This window comes from Diabrotica virgifera, chromosome 5, assembly GCF_917563875.1.
Source record: "Diabrotica virgifera virgifera chromosome 5, PGI_DIABVI_V3a".
NCBI lineage: Eukaryota > Metazoa > Arthropoda > Insecta > Coleoptera > Chrysomelidae > Diabrotica > Diabrotica virgifera.
Window position 1 is genome coordinate 80136015 of NC_065447.1, and position 26541 is coordinate 80162555.

The following is a 26541-nucleotide window of genomic DNA, read 5'->3' on the forward strand; positions in this document are numbered from 1 at the left end:
GAAATCAATTGTTCCTGGTACTTAGCTTCAAAGTGTGAGTGTTTTGTCTATTTGAATAATATATTATATTACTAAACCACAGCCTACTTATTACAAAGACAAAGAAAGAAAAATGATAAGTATTTGATTATCAAGAAATATTAAGACGATGGAAACATTTTGATGAATTGTTAAACGGAGAGTATACAAATAATGGCAATGAAGAAAGCACAGATAATCGAAATGAAGAAGACATAGGTCACGATAAAGAGGGATACAACGTAGACTTAACAATGAATACGCAAAGCTACAGTACGAAAGATGGAAGATCTAGCAGCATCTCTAAAAATAAAGTTAAAATCATTATTAAGAATCCAAAAATTACAAATGTTCTGGAAGTGATTATACAGGGTGTCCCGAAAAGATTGGTCATAAATTATACTAAAGATTCTGGGGTCAAAAATAGGTTGATTGAACCTTACTTGGAACGTACACAAAAGTTTGGGGGGGTTTAAGGGAACAAAACCCCATAAAATTTTTATGGGGTGGACAAATTTCACTATAATTTTGTTTTAAGGTGCTCATGTCATAAGAACGGCCCTTGTCCAATTTCAATAAAAAATCTCCAAAAGTTTTCGATATATTGAAAAAAATCGATTTTAATTTTGTAACTTCAAAGGGCTGTAACTTTTTTTATGAGCACATTTCTACTAAGGTAAGTTAGGTTCAATCGAACTATTTTTGACCCCAGAATGTGTGGTATAATTTATGACCAATCTTTTTGGGACACCCTGTATAACAGCGGAAACGTTAATATAATATACAGGGTGTAACAAAAATACAGGTCATAAATTTAATCACATATTCTGGGACCAAAAATGGTTCGATTGAACCTAACTTACCTTAGTACAAATGTGCACATAAAAAAAGTTACAGCCCTTTGAAGTTACAAAATGAAAATTGATTTTTTCCAATATATCAAAAACTATTAGAGCTCTTTTATTGAAAATAGACAAGTGGCACTCTTATGGTAGTAGTATCTTAAGAAAAAATTATAGTGAAATTTTGACACCCCATAAAAATTTTATGGGGGGTTTTGTTCCTTTAAACCCCCCCAAACTTTTGTGTACGTTCCAATTTAATTATTATTGTAGTACCATTAGTTAAACACAATATTTTAAAAACTTTTTTACCTCTTAGTACTTTTTCGAAAAGTCAGTTTTTATCGAGATATTTTGAATATTTTTCAAATCCACCACATATTTGTATATGGCTAAGTACGATTATGGAGACTTTGTAATAATATGAAAATTTATTTATGATTTACATTTTTAGGTATATTTTGAACCATATTAAAAAAGAAGTAATATCTCGATAAACAGTGCCTTCTCGAAAAAATACAAAGAGGCAAAAAAGTTTTAAAAACACTGTGTTTAACTAATGGTACGCAGTAAAAGTTTAATTGGAACATACACAAACATTTGAGGGGTTTAAAGGAACAAAACCCCCATAAAATTTTTATGTAAACATATTAAAAAAGAAGCCGCAACTCGATAAAAACTGCCTTATCGAAAAAATACTAAGAGGCAAAAAAGTTTTAGAAATATTGAATTTAACTAATGGTACCACAATAATAATTTAATTAAAACGTACACAAAAGTTTGGGGGGGTTTAAGGGAACAAAACCCCCAAAAAATTTTTATGGGGTGCACAAATTTCACTGTAATTCTTTTTTAAGATGTTCCTGCCATAAAAATGCCCACATGTCCATTTTCAATAAAAAATCTCTAACAGTTTTCGATATATTCGAAAAATCGATTTTTATTTCGTAACTTCAAAGGGCTGTAACTTTTTTTATGTGCATATTTGTACTAAGGTAATTTAGGTTCATTCGAACTATTTTTGGTCTCAGAATATGTGATTTAATTTATGACCTGTATTTTCGTTACACCCTGTATATTATGGAGGAACCATAAGATCCGTAATAGGAGTATCCATAATATTAACATAATATAGATAATAATAATAACATATTATGGAGGAACGCAGCGAACGGACAAAATACACTAGTTACTAAAAAACATAAGAGAAAATGAAGAACTACTAATGAAATGGAAACAAGCACTACTATGTCCTCGTTATAAGAAAGGAGATAGGCGGTGGCTCACACCGCCACGAAGGAAAACTGCCTCACACTGTCTGAGGAAAGAAAAGCCAAAACGTTATGAAATAAAGGATGTTGAGTAAGCGAGTATAACTATAAACATACAAAAGGAAAATCATTGCCAAGAACTCGCAATCTGAAGTGAAACTCGCTGCTATGTGTGTACGTTCAGAGTGGAGCGTAGAAAGAGTGCGAGCCAAGAGCAAAGAGAAAAGCGGCGAAATCAAACTATTACAGGGAAACGGAGATACACAGACTGGGGCGTGATCCGAAGGCCGAAAATCTGTCTAGCAAAGAGCATAGCGGTGAAATCACCCCAGTTTGACTCCGCTTATCCAATCCATCGTCTATCGGGTTCTTTTTAGTGGCTATTCAGATAACCACTATGATTTTGTAAATTTATAATATAATCTAACAAAAAGAGATAGGCAAAATAAACAGTACTGAAATGAATATTGAAATGTTTATGATTATTTATAAATCTAGTATACATGATATAGCCTTGCAAACATTAATCGCGACGACGCCCGTTCCAGATAAAACATATGTTAAGGATATCCTCTGGCCAGTGGCGGATCTAAGGGGAGGGAAAATGAGGAAATTTCCCCGCCTAACAAGGTCCAAAATTAAAGAAGAAAAATTGTTTTAAAATAAAAATACATTAGCTGACATGAAACCGAAACCACAGAAAGACAAATTCAACCCAACAAACACGCTAGTTAGGAAAATTAAAGGAACTTAATATCTATAAGTTATTACTTATGTCTTTTATGTCATCTGAGTTTATCTTTTTTATGTCTTTTGGTTGGTTTTGCATTAAGTTCCTCCTAGGGCAAATTTCCTCTCCCAATTCCAATTTCTAGATCCGCCACTGCCTCTGGTAAGAAAAAATTCTATTCTGCAATTCCGAAATTGCAGACGGTGGATCTGTCTGACTCCTTCAGTACTTCCTATATGGGTCATTCTACGAAAAAGTGGTAATTCTATGTCCTCCCTAGATATGTCCTAGTAGGGTTGTAAGTGGTACTTTTTCTTACACCTACAGTGTAATACCACTTATATAGGTCAATAAAAATACATCAGTTAAAACCGCAACATTACATACACCATGTAAATTGTTTCTCAAACACACCGATTTTCTCTCCCCTGCCTTGTCCCAACTGTGACTTCCTAACTTCAACTTTATTTTTCCTGAGTCTATTGCATATATTTGTACTTACTTTTTTCATAAATCGATTATGATACACCTCAACAAGCATCCCATCACATTGAAGACAAAACATAAAATGCACCAAGAGAGTATTACCGATAAAACCTTCTGTCCACAATTTTTGTTTCTTTCCCCTGTCCCATTTCAAATCTCCCGCCCGAGTAATCAATATGGTTTCCAGTACAAATCAAAACAGCTGATCATAGACTCCATTCTGTTTTGAATCCACCAGTTGACTCGTGATGTGCATAGAGTGAGTTTGTTTTGTTTAGTGTCAACAAGTTTAAATAAAAATACAATCTTAGTTTTCGTTGCTTTCTTTCCCCGGCCACAATAAAAACTGGTAAGTTACACCTTTATCTACAATTTTTAAAAATATTCTGATTCATTTAGTGTAATAGTTCAGGGTTAACTCGATTTCTATTCTTCTTTTTCCATGTGCTTTGAGTAAAATTAAAATAACCTAACTTTTTTCTCTCCCCGGCTTTTCTTTCCCCTGTCGTTTAAGAGGCAGGGGAGAGAAATAAAATGACCGGGGAAAGAACATTTTATAAAACATTTTTAAGTTGCATGCTTTCCTTTGCAGTTGTGCTTGTCTGTGCATGATATTTCATTTAACTACTTAGTCGAATCTTTTCTGTATTAACGCCGACGACTCTTTAAAACTCTGAGTCGCATTAGGTGGGTTGTTGTGTTTTAAGGGGCAGGGGAGAGAAATACAATGACCGGGGAAAGAACATTTTCTAAAATAATGTTATTAATACTTACCTACGCTTCATATATATATCAAGTAAGTATTATCTTTTATTTTTTTTTGCAGGCTCAATAATCCTGTTGGAGTATATCCGGAAGAAAACTTCATAAATATTTGCTTAATTAAATAAATCATTATATTGTCCTAATGGCACGTGTGAAAAAACTCACTAAAGAAGAGTTGCTGGAGAGAAAAAGGGCTAGAGAACGAGAACGCTACAGACGAATAAAGTCAGATCCAGTGCAAAGTCGAATTCAACAAGAAAAGGAGAAGATAAAATATGAAAACAAAAAGAAGAAAAAACTGGTCAAATTGGTGGCAGATATGAACCCTAGAGAACATAGACAAGCAAAACGGGTGTGGAGAGAAAGAAAGCAGAACACAAAAAAACGAAAGAATGCTCAAACAGAAACCAATATTGTAACTCCTCCTGATTCTGGTGATGAAGAAAACCAAGAAACCAATGAAGAATCTGTTCAAATAAAATCAGCAAAGAAGAGAATCAGACGCGACAGAAGTAAAATAATTCAAAGGAACAAAAAACTACTGAAAGAAAACGCAATCCTAAAACGACAAAGGGATATGTATCGGAAGAGAGCCGAAAGAGCTGGGGAAAAAAATGGCCACGAAGACACTCCAAGGATTACGGTGAAAAAACTAATGACTAGTCAAAATAAAAAAGTGATTGGTAGAAAACTATTATTTGGCGAAGCTTTGCAGGCTCAGTTGAAACATAATTTCGAACACATTCAAGAACGGCAGAAGAAATTCATGTACGTATCCTCTATTCTTGGTGATAGAACCATCCTGAAAAAATGTAATGCTATCAAGGATATCTCTTCTTTACTTCCCAGTCACTCGACAAGATATACAAGGGTAAATAATCGTCTAAAAAGAAATAAACAAAGAGCTCTAAGCTATAAAGTCAAACACAAAGTTCGCTGTTTCCTTGAAGAAGATGAAAACAGTCGATTGGCACCCGGGAAAAGAGATACAAAAACTGTAAAAAAAGAGAAAAGGCAGAAAAGGTATCTTAATGATACATTAACAAACCTACATAAAAAGTTCAATGCTCAAAATTTATACAAAATCAGTTATGCATTATTTTGTCGGCTGCGGCCCTTCTGGGTGACCTACCAAAGTCCAGAACTTAGAGATACATGCCAATGTACGATCTGTGTAAATACAGATTTTGTAGTAGCAACCCTCTATCGGAACAAGATCATTAATAGCAAATGTGCTAAGGAATTTTCAACAGAGCTATCATGTCCGGATGCAAGAACAGAGTGTTTACTGCGAAAGTGCAATGAATGCAAAAACAATGTTCCTCATTACAATACATTCAACGGCTCAATGGATGTGTATTATGAAACATGGACAACACAAGAAGTAACATACAAGGACAGAAATGGACAACAAAAGAAAACTAAGCACACAATGAAATTAAGGAAGAAAATAAGTGCTTACAAACTTGTTGAACAGTTAGAAAACATGATGAACAAATTCATGGTTCATCAAGGTATCATCAGAAATCAGTATGCTGCGTTAAAGTACTTGAAGGTACATTTGCATCCAGATGAAATCTTGGTTCATATGGATTTCAGTGAGAATTATTCTTTGAAATATGCAACAGAAGTACAAAGCTTCCACTTTGGCGGGAGCCGCGAGCAAGTTTCTCTGCACACTGTCTCAGTTTCATTCAAAAATAGCGTACACGATGCTTTGAAAATAAAATCGTTCTGTACATTTTCCAAAAACCTGAACCATGGACCCTCAGGAATAATAGCTCATTTAGAACCTGTGTTTTCATGGATAAGAGAACAGAAGCCAAACTTAAAAATGATACATTTTCTATCTGACGGCCCATCAAGTCAGTATAGAAATCAGTTAATGTTTTACATCTTTGGAAACATGTTGGACTCGTATTTTCCTTCACTTGTATATTCCACTTGGAATTATTATGAAACCGGACATGGAAAGGGGACCTGTGACGGTATAGGAGGCACAGTGAAAAGAACCGCAGATCGGTTAGTGGGTGAAGGTAATGATCTGAGTACTTTTGACATTCTAGTAAGCAAACTGAGGGAAAGACTTAGAAATATAACAATACATGTTATAGAAACAGATAGTATGACAACGATGGCAACTAAAATAGAAGCTTGTAGATCAAAAACTATTCCTTTTCTTGGTACAATGAAGGTGCATCAGGTTACTCAAAAGCATATCATGAGTGACCCCATAACTCTTTCTATGAAAACAATGAGTTGTTTTCAGTGTTGCAGAGACGTGGATTTAAACCCTGAACACAAAGACAGCGAGTGCCCCCACTATGAATTAGGAAAAATTAAATATCCTTCTAGAAGAACACAACTTCAAGATTATTTTAATGAGGAAGCTGAACTTATTTCTTGTGAACCACTGCTGCCTGAATTGTCTCCTAGTCCATACATTGAGCAAAACAACGTACAGGAAACACATTTGGAAAATGTAAAACCAGGAGATACCGTTTTGATAAAGATGAGGTTCAAAAATCAAGAATATCGTTATGTTTGTTCTATTTTGGAAGTACAATCTAAAGAAGAAGAAGAAGAAGAAGAAGAAGGTCAAGAACTGAAAGTTCAGGGATTGCGCGTTTCGAACCCCGAGAAGACTGATTTTGTCATTAGAAATAATGACATTTTCACCGTTTTTCACAAAGACGTAATTCAAATTTTGCCTGCTCCTACTATTCTTCTGAAGAAGAGGGTAATAACCTATGTGTTCCCCGAATCAATCAATGTGAATGAAAAATAAATATATGCTCAGGTGTTGCATACAATTTATTTGTACTTATCGTTTTTTGTTTATTCACATAAAAGTATTATGAAAGTGAAAAAATGTTTCTTTTTAATTTGAAACACGGAATCCATTTTTGTTGTGTTTTTGCAAGTTGTTTCTTGTTTTTTTCTGTTTTGTTTTGTTTGTGTTTATTTGTTCATTGGTTAAGTTTTGTTTGTACTAACTTATAAGTATGAAATCAAAATTTGTTTAATTTGTTTGTTATCATAATAAATAAACATACGCCCGTCGTGTGTATTTTCTTTCTCTCCCCTGTTTCATAAGATAAAAGTGAATTTTTTGTCATTATAAGCCATCAAGTTGAGCTATCAACTTTCTTACATGAAAATATTATGATAACACTACCTATTTCACCAAGTATAATAAGTTCATTTGGAGAGATTTACATATAAAAACAATTTCTATGAGAAATTATTCTCTCCCCTGTGCTTTCTTTCTCTCCCCTGTCACCACGCACAAAGAAAATGGTCATTGCAGGCCATCTGGTAGAGCTACTGATTTGCTGACTTTGGATTATGAAATCTCTAGATATAATCTAGATTTTATTAGCAAATTGAATTAATTTTAACACAAATTTAAAATATATATATAGATATCTCAAATTACCACTCTTTCGTAGAATGACCCATATCGTCGCCTCAAAGCAATAGTGGGATATGTAAAATAATGTAGTTTTGAGAAAAACGCAATTGAAAATTTTATGAAACTTCAGTAATTAATAACTTTTTTATATTTGAATGGATTTACATGGAATTTTGTTTGAGTACCTAACTTTACATGCGGCACATAACAGTTTATATTAATTCATAAAAAAGTGAAAAATAATTGGAAAAAAAGTTAATTGTGCTACTGTTGCCCTCAAAGATAATCTGTTTTTTAAGGGGATGGGTACGTATTTTCGGCTGCAATGGTATTTAAATGGGGATTGAGAAAACTAATAAGTATTTTTGAAAAATTTAAATGCAGAATGAAAGATTACGTTCTTACCGAGGGCCAAAAGTCCCTGAAAACTTTTATAATGTTTATTTTAATAAGTTACAGGGGCGAAAAACTAAGAGAATATGTAGTGTGATTTTTAATTTCAAATAGATCATTCAAAAGAAACTTTTTATTTATTCTAAGGGACTTTCGGCCCTCGGTAATAAAGTAATCTTTCATTCTGCGTTTAAATTTTTCAAAAAGACTTACCTATTAGTTTTCTGAGGATTCGAAAAAAATGATTACATTTAAAATACATTGAAAATTTTGACAGGCGTCAAAATGTTCCTTTCCTCTTCCGTAAATTTTTGTTATATAAACCTATATTGCACCAAAGTTTTGTTTAAAATTTTACACATTTCAATACAAGAAACAAAACAATGTTGTTGTTCTAAATTCTAACATATTATTACATAAATTATACCATTAATATACTTGTTTTCCAAAAATTTAAAAATTTGACAAGATAATAAACAAAATAAAATGAAAAAATCATCAGAATTAGTTTTGGTAATAGCGGATGCTGAAAGTTGTGAAAGTAAAAACTTATTGCATTTTCTTAAATCAGCCCGAAATTTCTAAAGGGGAATTTATCATGAATTTAACTTACCTTTTCCTGTGCTTGATAAATTGCAGATAACAACTCAGAATCAGTATTATTTTTCTTCGCTAAATACCCTAAATACTGACTTCTAGATACCCATAGTTTTTACAATTTAAATTGGCTGAATTATTCATTTTTACTCTTAACATAAACCTTTTAATATCAATGTAATAGAATATAACTATTGTTTAAGATAAGATTACTTAAAGACATAATCGCAATTCAGCAATAACTCTACATGGCAACAGTAGGATATGTGCGTAAGATAACTTAGTGTTGCATTAGTAATATTGATGATCAAAATGGGTAAACTACAAAATATAATGGTATGATATGTATGTTGTCTTAGTGTTGCATTATAGAAATTGGGTTAAAGAGAATTAAGCTACACAAGGATATGTAATATTATGAGGCGACGATATGTACGCATCTGGTGGCGTGAGTTCTGGTGAGTGGCAACTCCCAAAATGATCGCGCAATATTCGAAGAGACTCTCTGGCAGTGTGACAGATTGTCCGTCCTGCTGAAACCATTGTTGATTTTAAGCTTGGACTGTTTTCGTGACCTTCTCCGTATGACCTAAAATAGTACTCCACCATAAACATTTTTTCTGCAAAACTGAAAACCATTCTGAAGCACCATTCTGAAGCACCATTATCACGACATTCACATACGTTATAACCACGTTCGGAAAGCACTCAGTACGTTTCGGCGCCTGATACATACAAGTTTGAGGCATACGAATTTCAGTACTGTTTATTTTGGCGCATACCGTACTTATGATAAATAAAAAATCTTGTAATGACAATGAACTCATTAAATATGTGGCATGACAACCTTAAAGTTACAGTAAAGTGAGGAAAGACTTTCAACAGGTAAGATGGGGTTCTGGTTGAAATTCGTCCATGTCTTGATCAATTTGTTTTGTTTTTTTTTTTCGAGTAGATAGTAGAGATCCTCCCTGTAGCTCTTTGAATAAATGGTGAAATTCAAATGTTGAATGGTTTGCATATGTGAGTCCATATTAAATGAAGTAAAGAAACACAGACTTACTCACAATCATTTAATAATACTTCGACGACCGGTTTCGATCTCAACACTATTCAGATCATCTTCAGGTCGGCGTTACAAGTAGTTAAATGATGCCGTTACAAGGAATGCTTTGTAAGTTCATCGATAACATGTTTAAACGTCCAACTGATGCTAATAGGATAGCTAGGTGAGCGACTGGGCAAGCGGACATGCTTCGTAGGTAAAAACACAGTAAATTGGAATGGATCCTGAAGGCAGATGTGTGTTGTGAAACAGAGACAGATGTGTTAGTTATGAGAAAGACAACGTTCGGGTGGGAATGTTCATAAATGCAGCTAAGGTGTAAATAGACTTATTGTAAACACTTGTACGATTGTGAAGGTCTTTGCTCTTAGGTGTTTTGAGCTATGGGCAGAGGTCGAAGTAAGGATAATGACAAATAAGAATGAATATTCAAGTTAGTATTGTTCCCAGTCACAGGACTACGGGATGTCATTTATTTTGTATCATTGTAGGTGCCTAACACTTGGAAATCTATTAAATGTAGAGGATTATAAGAAATTAATTAGATAAAAATGATAGATAAAAAAGATTGTCAAAATAAAAATTGGTTGAAAAACTGTACAATATTAAAGGTGATCTGAAAAAAGGAAGGGGTTTGTTAGAGCTATTGTATGATAGTGTATGTTCAGAAAGAAATATTGAATATGGTGAAATTCACCTTGGCCACCGCGGGATTCATTAATAGGATAAATTCCCTCTCCCACGAGTCAGGAAGTATGTACCACGTTTTCAATGAGGAGTTTTCGAAAAGAAAAAACCATCAATGACTGCCGAGTGGGAAAGAACTGAAAGAACTCTCGGATGGCTCCCAGTCCCACTCTCGCTTGGCACTTCTTTGCTCTTTGCTAGTGGTCTTTGCTCGTTGCTCGGGAAAATATCGCCGCTCTGCTCTCCGCTTCCACTCTGAACGTACACTTATTAGTCGCCAACCTCAAAGGCAGGGTCTTCTGACATTGTTGTCACAAATTTGACAAATTTATAAAATTATGGGCGAGCGAGCTCTGGGTTTATCGAATCCTCCTCCTCCTCAGTCGTTTCCTCATTGCTGAGTGTCGTGATTCCCTATAATACGAGCAACTATCCCTTTCCATCGGCTTCTGTCCTAAGCTTCCCTCATGGATTCAGAGAATGTTTTTCCACTGGCTTTCTGTACTTGATCCATCCATCGAGTAGGTGAGCGACCTCTACTTCTGTGCCCTTCAACGTTTCCCGAAATTATAAGTCTCTTTAAGATTAACATCACTTCTTCTTGCAATATAGCCGAAAAATTTTAAGACGGTGGAGAGGCAAATAGAGGAAAGTCGAGTCTGAATATTAAGCTCTTGGAGGATTGAGTGATTTGTTCTGTGTTCCGTCCATGAGATCCGAAGCATTCTTCTCCAGCACCACATTTCAAAGGCGTAAATTTTTTTTCTGTCGTCCGATTTCATTGTCCATGTTTCGGATCCGTAATTAAATATGGGAAAAATTAAGGCACGTACTAATCTTATTTTGGTGTTCTTCGACAAGAAGCGATCTTTCCAGATTTTCGATAATCGACTCATAGCGTTTTTGGCCATGCCTATTCTCCTACGTATTTCTGTTTCAAAAGATCCTGTATTACTGATGTAGGATCGTAGACAATTGAACTCGTTAACCACTTCAAACTGGTCCAAAGCTCCTGTTGTCTGAAGTGAATTTGAGTAATCTACTATCATAATTTTTGTTTTTTGTTTATTGATCTTGAGACCACATCTATTGCTTTCGGCTTCCACTAGCTGCAGCAGGCTGGACATTTCTTCTTGTGATGCAGTTATTAATGTTGTATCATCTGCATATCTGAGATTTAAGATCTTCTTTCCTGCGATACAAATACCGCCATTCCATTTGTCGAGTGCTTTTCTCATTATATATTCCCAATAGAAATTAAAAAGACTTGGAGATAGAATACATCCTTGTCGGACTCCTCTACCTATTTTAAAAGGATCGGACTTATGGTTTTCAATTCTTATTCTGGTTTCACTGTTCTCATATAGGCTTTTCACCAGAGCTGACAGATGATCAGGAACCCCCATCTCATGCAGAACTTTCCACAAAACTGTCCAGTTTACACAGTCAAATGCCTTCTGATAATCCAGAAAGCAGATGATCATTGGAATTTTGAATTCTCGTGCTTTCTCAATGAGTTGTCGCATATTAAGAATTTGCTCCCTTGGGCTTTTACCCTTAAGAAGCCTGCCTGTTCTTGTGGTATTTGTCTATCGAGGTATATCTGCATGCGACACGTGATGATTCTCAACAGAATTTTACTTGGGTGTGAAATTAGTGAAATGGTTCGGTAGTTACTACATTTTGTGGTTACGCCTTTCTTATGAATGGGAATAAATAATGCGGTACACGTACACCAATCACTGGGCCATTTGCCGATTCTCCATACATGATTGCAGTCTCCACATTAATTGGAGACCATGTTCACCCATGTTCTGTAAAAGTTCTGACGTTATGTCATCTCAACCAGGTGATTTATTTCTTTTAAGGTGTTTTATGGCTTCATTGACTTCAGACCTTAGAATATCTGGTTCTAGGGTTGTTGTTGAGACTTGCAGTGCTGTTATATGATTAATGTTGGAGGTTTCAGCTTTATACAGTTCTGTGCAGTATTTCTTCCAAGTCTCCAGAACCGCATCCACATCGTTTATCGAATACTGAAGCACTTTTTGGGGGTTCACCTCTCGCCTTTAGTACGCATCCTCTTCGTTAAAACACGAACCTTGTTTTTTTCAATGCACTGTGAGAACGATGTTTCTGTGCCTTTCTGTGAAGCCTTCTTACTTTTTGCTGAAAATTTTCACATGAACTCAGAAGTTAATTTGATTTCATTTGTTTATGGTCAATTCTTCGCTTTTATTTACACTACGATTTTGTCTATATCATTTTCGGCAAGTCCTCACAACTGAATACTTCTGGTAAGATTCGAACACTAATATGGTACTTGTCTACTCTAAAGTAATTATTTACATAATAATAAATCTTCTAGTTATCAATAATACGTCAAAATGCAAAGTCGCTTCAACTCTTTTATCTTATTTGTTAAAGCTTACGTACTAAAAACTTTGATTATAAAGATAATAGTATGATTTTATTTTTATTTAGTGTAGATAAAATAATAATGGAAAACAGTAACGAAGTTAGGGATCTCCTAAGTAGCAAAGAAAAATATGAACAATGTATTGATGAACTAAAATGTGTGCAAGAGAGCAAACAAAAACCTGACACCTTGTTTCTTTATTTTACTGCAATTATTGGTAAGTTAAGAATATTGATATTTTCAGTAATTATCAGCTACATTATCACTGTTATGTTCATTGATATCCAACTAGGATTCTCGAAAATACACATAGTTTCGCACAAGTTATGCATCACTTAAAATTATGCTCATTTTCGTAGTTAATTTTTTCATGAACAGATTGACGTCTATCGGTTTCCGCTATTTTTGTATGATTTTAGATTTTTCTTTGATATTTAAACACTTGGGAAAAGGTTTGCTCCAACTTCTTTTTGTACTTATACCAAGTGATATACTTGAAATCGTGTCTTATAGTCCAGGGCGGATCTGTTTTAAGATGGACGTTGAGAGGTGACTCTAACTTTTTTGCAGAAATTGTTTGGAATTAACCCATATAATAATAATTGAGTTATCCTCCCACTCAAAAAGGTCCGGAACATTGTTTAAATAATCAAAATGTCAAAAAATGAAGGAAAAATTCGATATTTTTCTTCGTTTTTTGATTATAATTTTAAAAGTATTCACTTACGAGAAAAATTGTACTTAAATAAAAGTTGCGTAATTAAATTTCCTATAATATAAGATTGGTTAAAAAATTTTAAAATTGTTACCTTTGTTGCAAAATAGCAATAATTGCGAAAAAAAAAACATAAAAAACAAGTATTTGCATTTTACGTTTTTTAACCACTTCTCCTAATCTTAGGATCGTCATATTTCACCCAGAAAAGCTTTATGATATGATAAAACAAATTGTACAAATACACTGTAAATTTAGTTAAGATCGGTTCAATAGATTTTGCAATCCAGCTTACTGGATACTGGCCGGGATGGTATGGGCCAGTGAATAGTCATCGGGAAGTGCGAGGAGATCTGGCTTTTCTTCAGTGGTAACACCATGTCTCGCTTTACCCGTACCTCCATAGGCCTCCATGAACTCCTCAAACGTGAGGTCAGGTATTTCTCGGACTTGGTTTACTTCCATTTCTTTATCTGCGTCGTGGTCTCCCTCGTACGGCGCCAACCGGTTATGGTGGACTGTCATCGGCTTTCCCCTAGGAATCTTGCTTATTCGGTAGATAACGTAATTAATTTTCTTGACAATGAGGTACGGGCCTTCCTAGAACTGCTTCAACTTGGGAGAACAACCTGTTCGCTTCTTTGGATTATAAAGCCAGACTTTGTCGTTCTCCTTGAAACATCCCTTCTCGGCTTGGGTATCGTATCGTTTCTTCATTCGGTCGCTAGCGATCTGAAGATGGAAACGAACCAACTCGTGTATATCGTCCATTCTTCTTCACAATTCATTCATATAATCCTCACCAGCCACATCTTCTCCAGGTCGACATCCAAACTCTAAATCACAGGGTAGACGCATCTCGCGTCCAAATAGGCCTTTTGCTAATGTTTGGCCCGTTGATTCATTAACAGCAGATCTATAGGCCATTGCGAAGAACGGAAGGTACTGGTCCCAGTCTCGCTGCTGATTGGACACCATCTTTGTCAAATACTTGCCGACTGTCTTATCCATACGCTCCACCATTCCATCCGATTGCGGGTGATAGGCCGTGGTTCTTGTCTTCTTTAAGCCTATCACAGAGTCTATCACAGATTCCCTGGAATAGATCGCTCTCAAAGTTCCTTCCTTGATCACTATGGATCTCCATAGGCACTCCAAATCGGCTGATACAGTCTTTGATTAGCACATCTGCAATAGTGGCGGCCTTCTGGTCCGGAACTGCGTAGATCTCAACCCATTTCGTGAAGTAATCCATTACGACCAACGTGTATTTGCATCCATTTTCACTTTCTGGAAATGGCCCGGCAATATCCAAAGCTATTCTTTCAAACGGACTTTCAACGTTATACAGTCTCATAGGAGTTTTCTTTTCCGGTAAGGTCCGTTACTCGTAGCACAGGTAGTACATTTCTTGCACCAGTCCTCTGAAGGGTTTTCTTTACACCAAAATGCCCTCCTGATGGACTGTCGTGTAACTAACGAAGTACTTAGGCCATTCTGCTCTTTGGAATCACCAACTGTGTTCTCCTTGCTGAACCATCATAATTTTACAGTACTAGTTTAAGCAAGCTGTCTTCCAAGTTAAAGGAGTCCCACTGGTTCCAATACGTCTTAACTACTGATCCTATATTTGATATTTCTTGCCAAGATGGTCGACGATTTTCCTCCTTCCATTTTCTAATCTTCTGTAAAACCGGATCTTTCTCTTGTTCTTCCCTAGGCGTCCACTCGTCGTTGACTACTGTTGTTCTTAGTACTGCTGCTTCCTTTGATTCTGTCTTGTTGCAGTGGGAACACTCCGCTGGGCATGGTCTTCTAGAAAGGGAATCAGCGTTCCTGTGGCTAACTCCGGCCCGATGCTCGATCTTGCAATCGTATTCTTGAAGTCGTTCAATCCATCTGGTTATCTGACCCTATGGATTTTTAAACTGCATTATCCATTTAAGGGCGGCATGGTCTAGTATTGGCGCTGTGATTAAATGCCTCTTCAATGTTTCAAAGGCCATTTGGCAGTCTCCATCTCAGCAGTAATCCCTTGTTTCTACTGTAATTCGCGTTAATGGCTTAGCGATATCTACAAACTTCTTAATAAACTTCCGATAGTACATAAGTACATAGTCCCAGATAACTTCTCACTTGATAGTTGTCAGTTGGTTCAGATGGAATAGATCTTTCCTTTATCTACGGCCACTCCTTTGCTGACTATATGGCCTAAATAATTGACTTTACTTTGAAATAGCTGGCACTTCTTGGGGTTTAACATTAACTGGGCAGCTTTAAGTCGATTAAAAAAGTCTTCGAAATTCTTCACCAGGAACGTTCTCCAAAATAACCCTCTCAACATATTTTCCATAAGCCTCTCAAATGTCGTAGGAGCATTACAGAGTCCAAACGGCATAACGTTGAATTCCCATAATCCAGATCCTGTAGTGAAGGCCGTCTTCTCCTTGTCCACTGGATCCATTTCTACCTGTAAATATCCAGACTTCAAGTCCAACGTAGAAAACAACTTACTTCCACCCAATGTGTCCAACGTGTCGTCGATCCGAGGCGAGGCATCTTTCCTGGTAACATTATTCAACAAACGGTAGTCGACACAGAACCTCGTAGTTCCGTCTTTCTTCTTGACCAGGACCACCGGAGAGTCCCATGGGCTCGTAGAAGGTTCTATCACCCCGTTTGCTTCATTTCTTGAACACTCCTTTCAGCTTCTTCTCTCTTCGCCTGTGGTAGTCGTCGACCTGTTTGACGAATTGGCCTAGCGTTACCAGTGTCAATTTTGTGTTTGACTGTCGTTCTTCCTGTCTTTCCTCCTTTCGGTACGAATATGCCACGATACTGCCGAAGAAATTCCCTTAATTTCCTTTTCTCCACTTGATTTAGAGACTGGCCTGCAACTACAACCATTTGGTCAAACTTGTCGTTGGAATTATCGGATGTCGTCTGATGGATTATGGACGTCACGGGTAGACAAGTTCCTACTTTTGTCTCCTTCTTCATGGTCATCGGGTGTCATTGACATTAATCAATCTTACGGGAATTTCTCTCGCAGAAGTAACTAATTCCTTTCCAATTATGATTCCTCGGCCAACCTCCTCGCCGTGGATCCATGGCACTATCATAACGGGTGTTTCTTCTTCTACAATTCCCTGTAGCCGCGCTACGATGATCGTTTTACTCCCTGCAGGCACAACTGTATTTTCTTTAATGGCTGCTAGCACAGTGATGCCATCATGTGGATGAAGAAATACCTCCTCGTTGCCAACTTTGATTACCCTGTTCTTAAAATCCAATTGAAATCCATGCAAATTCATTACGTCCATTCCTAATATAACATGTTCTTCGATATCAGCAACTATGACAGTATGGATGAACTTTTCTGCCCCAATTCCTAACTACATCTGTTGGCATTTTCACCTGCGGCAGTCCGCAGTCGCGACCTCGTTGGTAAGAGTTTCTTACGGCCGTATATAACTGACGGTCGTATAATGGTCCTGGTCGCTCCGGTATCCACCAACAATGTATACTTTTTACCATTTATTTCTCCATCTACATACACACAATCTTCACGACATTTCAAAGAAGCTATTAGTATGAGAGGGCCTTTGGAAAAGTTGCGGCTCGAAGCTGCCCCCCTAAGGCCGACCCGTTCTAGTTTTCCTGCTGGTGGGTTTCTCGATTCGTGTCGTACCTGGGATACTTACACGAACTTCGTACGTGTCCTATTTCACCACAATTCCAGCACCTTAAAGTCTTCGTTTCCTTGTATGAAATGCCCTTTACCATATTGACAATCTGGTCCAGTTTGTCTTCATCCTCTTCCACTTTCACAATCCTAACTTTACTGTACCCACCAGAGGCCTGGGTAGCTGATTCGTATTCGAGGGCGGCAGACAAGACATCGACCAGCGTCTTGTGACGAGCTAGTGTTCTTTGTATTTTATGATCACAAAGGCCATCAATGAATGTTTGAACAGCCAAATTTTCCATCATGTCTTCGGGAGCTGTTGGATATGCATATCGTACTAACCTGGCAATATCGACCTCATATTCTTGAAGAGCTTCATCTTTCTTTTGTCTACGATTTTTAAACTGCGACTGATAGACCTGCTCTAAATATTCGTGACCATACCGTATATTTAGTCTCTTTTTGAGCTATTCGAAGTCATCTGTCTCCTCTACAGCTATGGTCTGGAGGACATCCAAAGCGTCGCCTCGAAGAGAAATAGTAAGGTTTACAGCATTTTCTTTTTCGGACCATCCGTTCGCTCTTGCCGCCGATTCGAACTGTTTCATATAATTGTTCCATGATGACTTTCCATCGAAATTTGGCATCTTAACACGAGCAGGACATACACTTCCTTTAACTATCGGCCGTGGCTCCAATTTGTATTTGGGTTCATCGTCTTTAATGTCTGTTAAGATGGGTTACATCCCTCTGTCTAATTTTTCCGTTTCCTCTATTTTCTTTTCCATTCCTTTGATCTTTTCTTCAAAAGTAGAGACTTGAGAGTTTTTTAGGGACGATATCCGCCGAAACTTTGTTCTCTGACGATTTAATGTCTGTCGAAACTTTCAAAATCTTGCCAGAAACTTGGGAGATTTTACCAGACACTTTGTTTTCTAGTTTCGAAATTGACGAAATCACAGCAGCATGCTTGTCCTCAAACAAATAGATTTCTGGATCATGACCCTATCTTTAGGGCGTCCTTCAGACGTTCGACTAAATCAGCCTTTTTTCCAGTAGTGTCCATGTCTCTTTCTTCTAACTCAAGCCTTAACTCCGTAACGCGCAGGTCACTAATTTCCGGCTTATACTGTGAAGACCTGGTCACACACTTTATTTATTACGATTTATATTTATTTATTTTTAAAGATTCCACACTGTATTTAATGCGAATTTATATTCTTTATTATTATTCCACTTCTGCACCAATGTTACACTAATGAACTTTTCTAATTTAATTTTTATGTTATTTTAGACACTAATGTTTAAAATCTTAATTGACTTTATTTTTAATAACTTATATCTAAACAAATAAAAAAACACTGAATTAATTATTAAATAAATAAAGACTTACTGTATAAATTTTAATTTTAATTTTGCCAATTTTAACAAAATTGGCAAAATTACTTAGTAAAATCACTAGCTAGTTGTGTCTGGCTAGTATTTGCGCCTACGCTCTTAATGCTGATTATAAAAACTAGAAATATGCTTAAAAGTTTATTAAAAAAAAAACAAAAACGACTTCTATCAAAATAAAATTCATGAAGCTGGTGCAAACACAAAAAAATGTGGAATACTATAAATGATAGGTATATCTGGTAGGAAGCAAACCTCTATAAATATTATACATCTAATAACATGATATCAATAATCAGAGTAAAGTTTAAATAAATATTGGTATCTATTGAAATATGGATTACCGTCGAAAGCCGACATGATCAACCAAAAAAGAAAGATGTATTTGGTGATTTTTCTAGTGACCTTCTTGGGTCTGAATATGTCTCTTTAATTTACTCCTCCTGGTTTAAAAACAAAGCATAGTGTCAATTGACTTAGCACCATGCCTAGGCAAGAGTTGTCTGTTTTGCGCTACACCAAGTCAATAGACACTGTATCAATAATTTTACACAAAAGTAGTATTAAGGTTGGAAGTTAGAAGTAAAATTAAACATCAAACGTAAAGATAATGCTACAGAACAAGACCGACGGTATACGGTAAACCACATTGGATGTTGTATACCTGGATAGTAAACTAAATAATATTATAGTAATACGTCGCTGAAGAGTTCTAAAAAACAACTGCTTTTTGTATAAAACCAGACTAAAAATCTAAAAATTAAAGGAATAACGCAGAATACACAAAATATCGCCTATACAACTTAATTAACCTATAAAATGCCAATAATGTCAAAATTTCATAACAGTGGAGTAAACTTTCCTCAGGTTGCACCAATTACAAACAAACATTACGGAGCAGTAAATTTGAATTACACATCCTGGTTTAAAAACAGAGCATAATAATATAAAATATATTAAATGTAATAGTATATTATTCAACGAGCATAATGATGCCTTCGACCCGTGTCGTAATTCATTTCGAACAAAAGGAGCATCGAACGTCGAGTTTATTGTCTTGAGATTATTTTTATAACACTAGCATTGAATATCTAAATTTCCGAAATTTTACAACTTCGTAGTTTACAACTTAATTCATAGATCATGCTAATACAAGTGTTTGGGTTAGCAAGTACAGGCGGTTAAACAAAGTGTTGAAACCATGGCTTCGGTTTATTGCGTGCAGGTAAAAATGAGTACAGAACCTTAAAAAAGGCGTTCACTATGTTTCTTCAAAAATTTTGTTTTCAAATTTTTTTATAAAAAGGTATTCTTCGTTTTTATTTATTTTATAAGTAGGTAGATACCTACTACACCAAAATAAAAATGTATTAAGCAGTTACATTTTCTACTATGTACTTGTGTAGTTCAAGATGTCCCCATCAAATTAGAAAAAAAAGAAGCAAAAATCGAGTTAGAGCGGCCCGGGCTTGGTTCCGCGGAACCCTCGGAACCATGCTCAGTACGCCACTGGGAGCACCGTCATGTAAAAACCACATTTGTTCACGTATATTAAGTGAAATTTCTTCTAATTATTACGGTAACTAATTCACAATACATAAGTAGGTAGGTACTAAGTATATCTTACCATTATATTTTGCGACTAATTGTTTGACTATGCATTCCCTTAATCTCTTCTTCTTCTTCTTTAAGTACCGTGTCCAAATTTTAGGCGTGGGTAGCTTCCATAACAATTTGCCGATATCGTTCTCAATCTTGCGCGCATGCAATAATTGATCCGCTGATAAGCCAGTCCATTGACAAAGATTTCGAAGCCATGAGTGTTTCTTCCAACCAATTCCTCTTTTTCCGTCGATCTTCAAGTTTTCTCTTTTTTATCATCTTAATTAAGTCATAGTCTTAATATCTAGATCATAGAAAGTTGGCCAAGAAAGTGATGTTTGTATGAAAATCAAATATATCTTTTGGAAACCAATTTTTATTTTGGCTTTCAGAAAATTTTGACAGCACAAAGTGTTTTACATATATTTAGACGCCCACAAGCAGATATGTTGAGAAGGATAACTAACTGGACACCACTATGGTCCAGGTGTAGAGGAAGACCCAGAATAAAATGGCTGGATGATGTAGAAGAAGACATAAGAGCAATGAATATGAAAGACTGGAAAGTTCAGTGCAAGTCAGGAAGAAATGAAATGAGAACAGCAAAGACACACTTCTTCAGCCTTAAGTAATCCAACTTTGGACATAACCCTCCCCCAATTCAATCCAGTGTTTTCTATTTTACGCCACTTGTTTCCAGTTGTGTCTTCCAATCTTCTTAATGTCATCAGCCCATCCCGTTTGAATTATCATCAAGACACACAGCAAGCTATAAATGACAGAGGAGTAATCCACCTTCTCCCAAGAATAGGATTTTGAACGCCATGGCGTTACGAGTAGGTATAATCCCTAGTGATTGTAATGCTTAATGAATGATTTTTTTTATTTAATTTAAAAGTATTTTGCAATCTGTTAAGTGTCAACAATAAACAAAAGTAATGACATTGACTAAGGACAAGAAAGATTTTACCCACTGGTAAAATCAAAGTACAATTTTTATAAAGTTGTGTAGAAAATAATTACATTTTATAACTACTAACTAATTAGTCTAAAAGTTTACTCTAAATGGTAAGTCCAGTGGTTTGAACCTCTGTAACCTACGCTGTTCTTGGGAATTGTCTAGGACCTAGGAGGTTAAGTGCAAACTGGTTTTCATGACCCTCCAACTTGGCAATGTATGCAGCGCTACATTTTGTGATGACTTCTTGTACCATATCCATTTTGAGGTCTCGATGAATGATTCTGTTGTTGATGTACCAAGGTGCATTAGTGATGGTTCTGAGAGTTTTTGATTGGAAGCGTTGGATGATTTCGATGTTGGAGTGACTGGCTGTGTCCCATAGTTCCAACCCATATGTCCAGATTGGCATAAGTATTGCCTTATAGAGCAGCAATTTATTATCCAGAGATAGTCTTGATGAACGGCCCATTAACCAATATATATTTCTGAATTGGAGACCTAGTTGCTTTCTCTTGGTCCAGATATGTTTCCTCCATGTGATACTTCTGTCCAAATGAATACCAAGATATTTTACCTCGTTGGCTGATGGTAATAATTGGTGATTGTTTAAAGTTACAGGAGAACAAGTTCCTCTTCGTGTTGTAAATGTAACATGAATAGATTTTCCTTCATTGACTTTAATTTTCCATTCCAAAAACCAATCTTGTATTCTATCTAGATACGCTTGAAGGAGATGCGAGGCATAAATAGGGTCAGTGTGTGAGGCTAGGATTGCAGTATCGTCGGCAAATGTTCCTAGCATCATTTCTTCTCTAGGTGGTCGCTCCTCTAGTGGTTTCTGAAGAGTTGAAGGTATATCTGCGGTAAACAAGAGATACAAGGTAGGTCTTGTTTATGATTTTAAATATGACTCAAGAAGAATGTAAAATATGTGCGGTAATGTCCTTTTTAGCTTGTATAGGAGGCCTTCATGCCATACCTTGTCAAATGCCTGCCTAACGTCAAGAAATGCCGCTGAATAGTACCTTTTGGTCTCAAAATCAGCATTTAATATATTTTACCACTCTGTGAACTTGTTGGATTGTTGAGTGATGAGGCCGAAATCCAAACTGGTGGTCTGGAATTAGATTTTTGATCCAGGGTTCGAGTTTTTTTACTAATAGTTTTTCGAAAACTTTAGACGTGATTGGCAAGAGGCTGATTGGCCTGTACGATGTAGTTTCTTCTTGAGGTTTCGCCGGTTTTAGAATGGTTATTATCTGCGACACTTTCCATTGATCCGGAAAGTAACCTAAGTTTAATATGGCATTGAATATAAACGTTATAAGTTTTATGCATTTGAGAGGTAATTCTTTCAACACTTTTATACTGATCAAGTCGTACCCTGGAGATTTTCTATCGTTTAAATTATTAATAGCTAAGATGACTTCGGACGATTTAAATTTCTGAATAGACAAACTCATTTGATATGGATTTTGAAGAAATGAGAATACGTCTACTTCCACAGATGAATTCATTTGATTGGGAGTAAAGACTTCGGAGAAATACTCTGCAAAACAACTTGCTTTCTCTTGTGCACTACGAGCCCATTCTCTGTCCGATTTTCTGATTGGAGGTGACGGTTTCTGGGGATTGTTTCAGTTTTCTCGTGGCTTTCCATAGTGAATAATCACTATCTTTAGTGGAATCTAAATTTTCCAAGTAGTACTGAAGTGATTGGTTTTTGAGGTCTTCAAGCAGTTTTTTAACTCCCTTGATGCACTATTGAATCTACGCTTATCAGCAGGATCTCTGGTTTGTTGCCATCTTTTCCTCAATCTTCTCTTTAGCAAAATTTTTTCTTTGACTACTTGTGGGCAGTCATTTATTATGCGTTTATCTTGTATTGTTGGTGTTGCTTGCCAGGCCGCTGATTGGATATTTTTAGTTAGTTGTTCCACAGCAAGAAAAAGGTCCTCTTTGGTTTTTAGTGGAATGTCTAGAGACACCTTGTTCTCCAGGAGAGATCTGAATTTTGGCCAGTGTGTGCGTCTGTTATGAAGTGAGGGGGATATTTCTTTAATAAGTACCTGGGTTCCAACTGTGAATAGTATAGGCGAGTGATCAGAAGATAATTCGTAGCATGATGTAGCTTTTATATTAGACCTAGGGATGTTCTTAACTACAGCAAAATCGACCAAATCGGGGATTTTATTTCTGTCCGAGGGCCAGTATGTTGGTTCGCTGGTTGATGCATAATCCATATTATTTGACTCTATGATATTTAGGAGAACTCTACCGCTCGGACTGATTAGTCTTGATCCCCACCTGGTATGTTTGGCATTATAGTCCCCTGCTGCTATAAAGCGGCTCCCAAGTGAATTGTAATAATCTTTAAATTGTTCGTTTGTCTCTAGAGTGTCGTGGGGGGGCAATACAGCGCAGATATTGTAAGTGGTCCATCCCAGTCTTCAACCAGAATATTGGTCGCTTGAATATGATTTGTTTGGTACTCGCCAGCATTATGATGTTTTATTGTATTTCTAACTATAATAGCAGAGCCTCCATGTGCGGATCCATCTGGATAATTAGTAGTATATATAGTATACGTTGGAATTTTAAGGTAACTTTTTTGTGTAAAGTGAGTTTCGGATACTAGCAGTATATCTATTTTATGAAGGTGTAGAAAGTATTTGATTTCCTGTGTATGTTGTGATAAGCCATTGACGTTCCATGAAGCTAATTTTAGAAACGCCGCCATCTTAGGGTTTCTTAGCAATGAGAGAGGTTAAGAGGTTTAACATTGTGCTCATTTGTTCTACCAATTGTTTGATCATATTTTTAAGTTCGAGCAATTCAGTGGATTGTTGAGGACTGGGAGCTGTATTTGATGGTATTTGGTTACCAGCGGTTGCTACCTGAGCATAGGTTACATTCGGGACTACTAAGTGTTGGTTTGATTGGACAGGTTGACTTGTTGGTTTGCTTCTCAGTTGTGGAAATGCTCTTTTTTGCAGCTCTTTGTGAACTAAGCACCCACGATAGTTTGCTGGGTGCTTTCCTTCACACAGCACGCATTTCACCTGGTTGTTTCTTTCTTTGTAAGAGCACTGATCAGATCTGTGGTTACCCGCGCATTTAATACATCTTGGAGAAAGGTAGCAAAAATGTTTGGTGTGGCCGTAGCGTTGGCATTTTATGCACTGAGGTACTACACGCTTTTTGAATGAATGAATATTTAAATATAAATCAATAAATAAATTTAACTACATTTTTAATTTTATTTCTAGGGACACTTCCTATGGTAATAATTGGATCATCAATAACATGGACCTCCCCGGCCATTTTGAAATTAGATTCCAACGATACAACAATCAATCCTATTGGAAAACCAATAACGACATCAGAAATATCTATGTTATTAGGAGCGCCTACGTTCGTATCCTTAATTACATGTAGCATCTTACAAATGGCAGCAGATCGAATGGGCAGAAAGCTGAGTCTGCAGATCTTGTGCTTAGGCACATTGTTGGGTTTAATCGGAACAGCTTACAGCACAAATATGACTTTGATTATAATTTGGACTTGTCTTTATGTAACTTTTACAGGCAATACATACATGGTGCTCCCCATATATATAACGGAAATTTGTGAAAATCACAACAGGGCTAAATACGGTAGCCTGATGTCGGTTTGCCTCAGTCTTGGTGAGCTGTATTGCTATATTCTTGGACCAAAATTTGATTTTAAAATCTTTACACTTATGGTTGGACTCCCCCTAGTACCATTTCTTCTATTTTTTCCATTTGCACCAGAATCTCCAGTATACTTGTTATCAAAAGGAAAAGACAAAGAATGCATAAATGTATTGAAGCGATTGAGAAATAACAAAACCGCTAAGGAATTATGTAGCGATCTAAATGACATACAAGAAGAAGTGAATAAAGCAAACTCAGATAATCAGCTAAAAATTGTTCAAATGTGGACTGTAAAAGAAGCTAGAATTGGTTTAATTTTAGCAACCCTAGTCATTTGTACACAATTTCTGTGCGGGGTACCGACTGTAATGAGTCTTATGGAACCAATCTTTGAAGGATCGGGTTCAAGCATCTCCTCTAATACAGTGGCAATTAGTGTGGGAATTGCTAAAACGATTAGCTTCACTGTCAGTTCCATGATTGTAGAAAGATTTGACAGAAAGATAATGTTATTAGTTTCTTCAATCGGAACTGGAGTCTCAGTAGGAATATTAGGGATATATTTTTATTTGACACATCTTAATTCTCCGTTAGTCTCCCAATTACAACTGGTCCCTATTGTGACAGTTTTAGTGTACGTAATGTCCTATTCTTTAGGTCTTGGACCACTTCCAATAGTTATAACAACTGAACTGTTTAGGTCCGACCTTAGAGCAACTGCCTTTATTATTCTCCTTAACACGACAGGACTAATATTCATCGGTTTTAATTCTGCGTTTCCCTTTGTAGCTGAGATCTTAGGGATTCATTGGTGCATGTGGATATTTGGTATGTTCTGTATTCTTGGCGCGATTCTTAATCATGTCTTTCTACCAGAAACGAGAGGAAAAAGTATAGCGGAAATTCAGTCATCGTTGAAAAATTATTAGATTTTTTCTTTGTGATAATCATCTGCTTACCACGGAAGCTTCACGAATATTCACTAAGGTTTTTAGATATAGATATTTTCAGATTATTTGGGAATTATTTTTAGAGTTACTTTACACATTCGATTGCTTTTAGTAAAGTTCTCTCTGAACCCAGCTGGTTTTTTTATTAAATAATTAGAACATGCTGAATATATTGCTTAAATTATAAAATTCTGAAACTGTTTCTTGTGGCGTGTCTAATTTATTGTATTATAATAATAAACTGCTCGTCAAAAGTAAGGGATATAGAAAATTCTGCTGAATTTTTATAGTAGATTTTTTCGTGAACAGATTAATGGATTCCGCTAATTTTTTTTATTATTTTAGACTTTTCTTTAGTATTTATACAGTTATGCAAAAGTTTACTCAAACTTTTTTTTGTACTTATAGCGGGTGGTAGAAAAGAAATGTTTTTCTTATGTTAAGTTTGAGACGCCCTGTAGAGAGGACGAGGTACAAATGGGAGTATGTATCGAAATCGTATTGTACTCTTATGCTTTGTGAACATTTTGTTTTTTGAATATCTTTGATATCTTTAGAAATAAAAAAAATAGACGGTTTTGTAATTTAACATGTGTTTTAACCGAAACAAAAGTTTGAGACACCTTGTAGGGATAAAAAGGCACAAAGATGAGTATACCTCGATATTTTGTTGTAGTCTTATATTTTGTGAATATTTTGTTTTTTTAATGTCTCTGATATCTTTAATAACAAAGAAACTAGACGATATTAATCTTTAATATATGTGTTTTAACTGACGACATGCGTCACATCACACATGTGAAACATAGAAAAACATATTAAAGAGTAATACCGTCTAGTTTCTTTGTTATTAAAGATATCAGA

At 36.0% G+C, this 26541-nt stretch overlaps 2 protein-coding genes across 3 annotated transcripts in view; one reads left to right on the forward strand and one right to left on the reverse strand.

The window, feature by feature from the left end:
• Positions 1-26541, reverse strand: part of LOC114334644 (disheveled-associated activator of morphogenesis 1) — a 951114-nt gene that overhangs the window by 661111 nt on the left and 263462 nt on the right. The window lies entirely within an intron of this gene.
• LOC126884244 (facilitated trehalose transporter Tret1-like) lies at positions 12739-25809 on the forward strand. The gene is made up of 2 exons (XM_050650178.1): positions 12739-12906; positions 24320-25809. Exons 1-2 carry the CDS (start codon positions 12771-12773, stop codon positions 25654-25656), a joined length of 1473 nt encoding a protein of 490 aa, XP_050506135.1. The 5' UTR covers positions 12739-12770; the 3' UTR covers positions 25657-25809.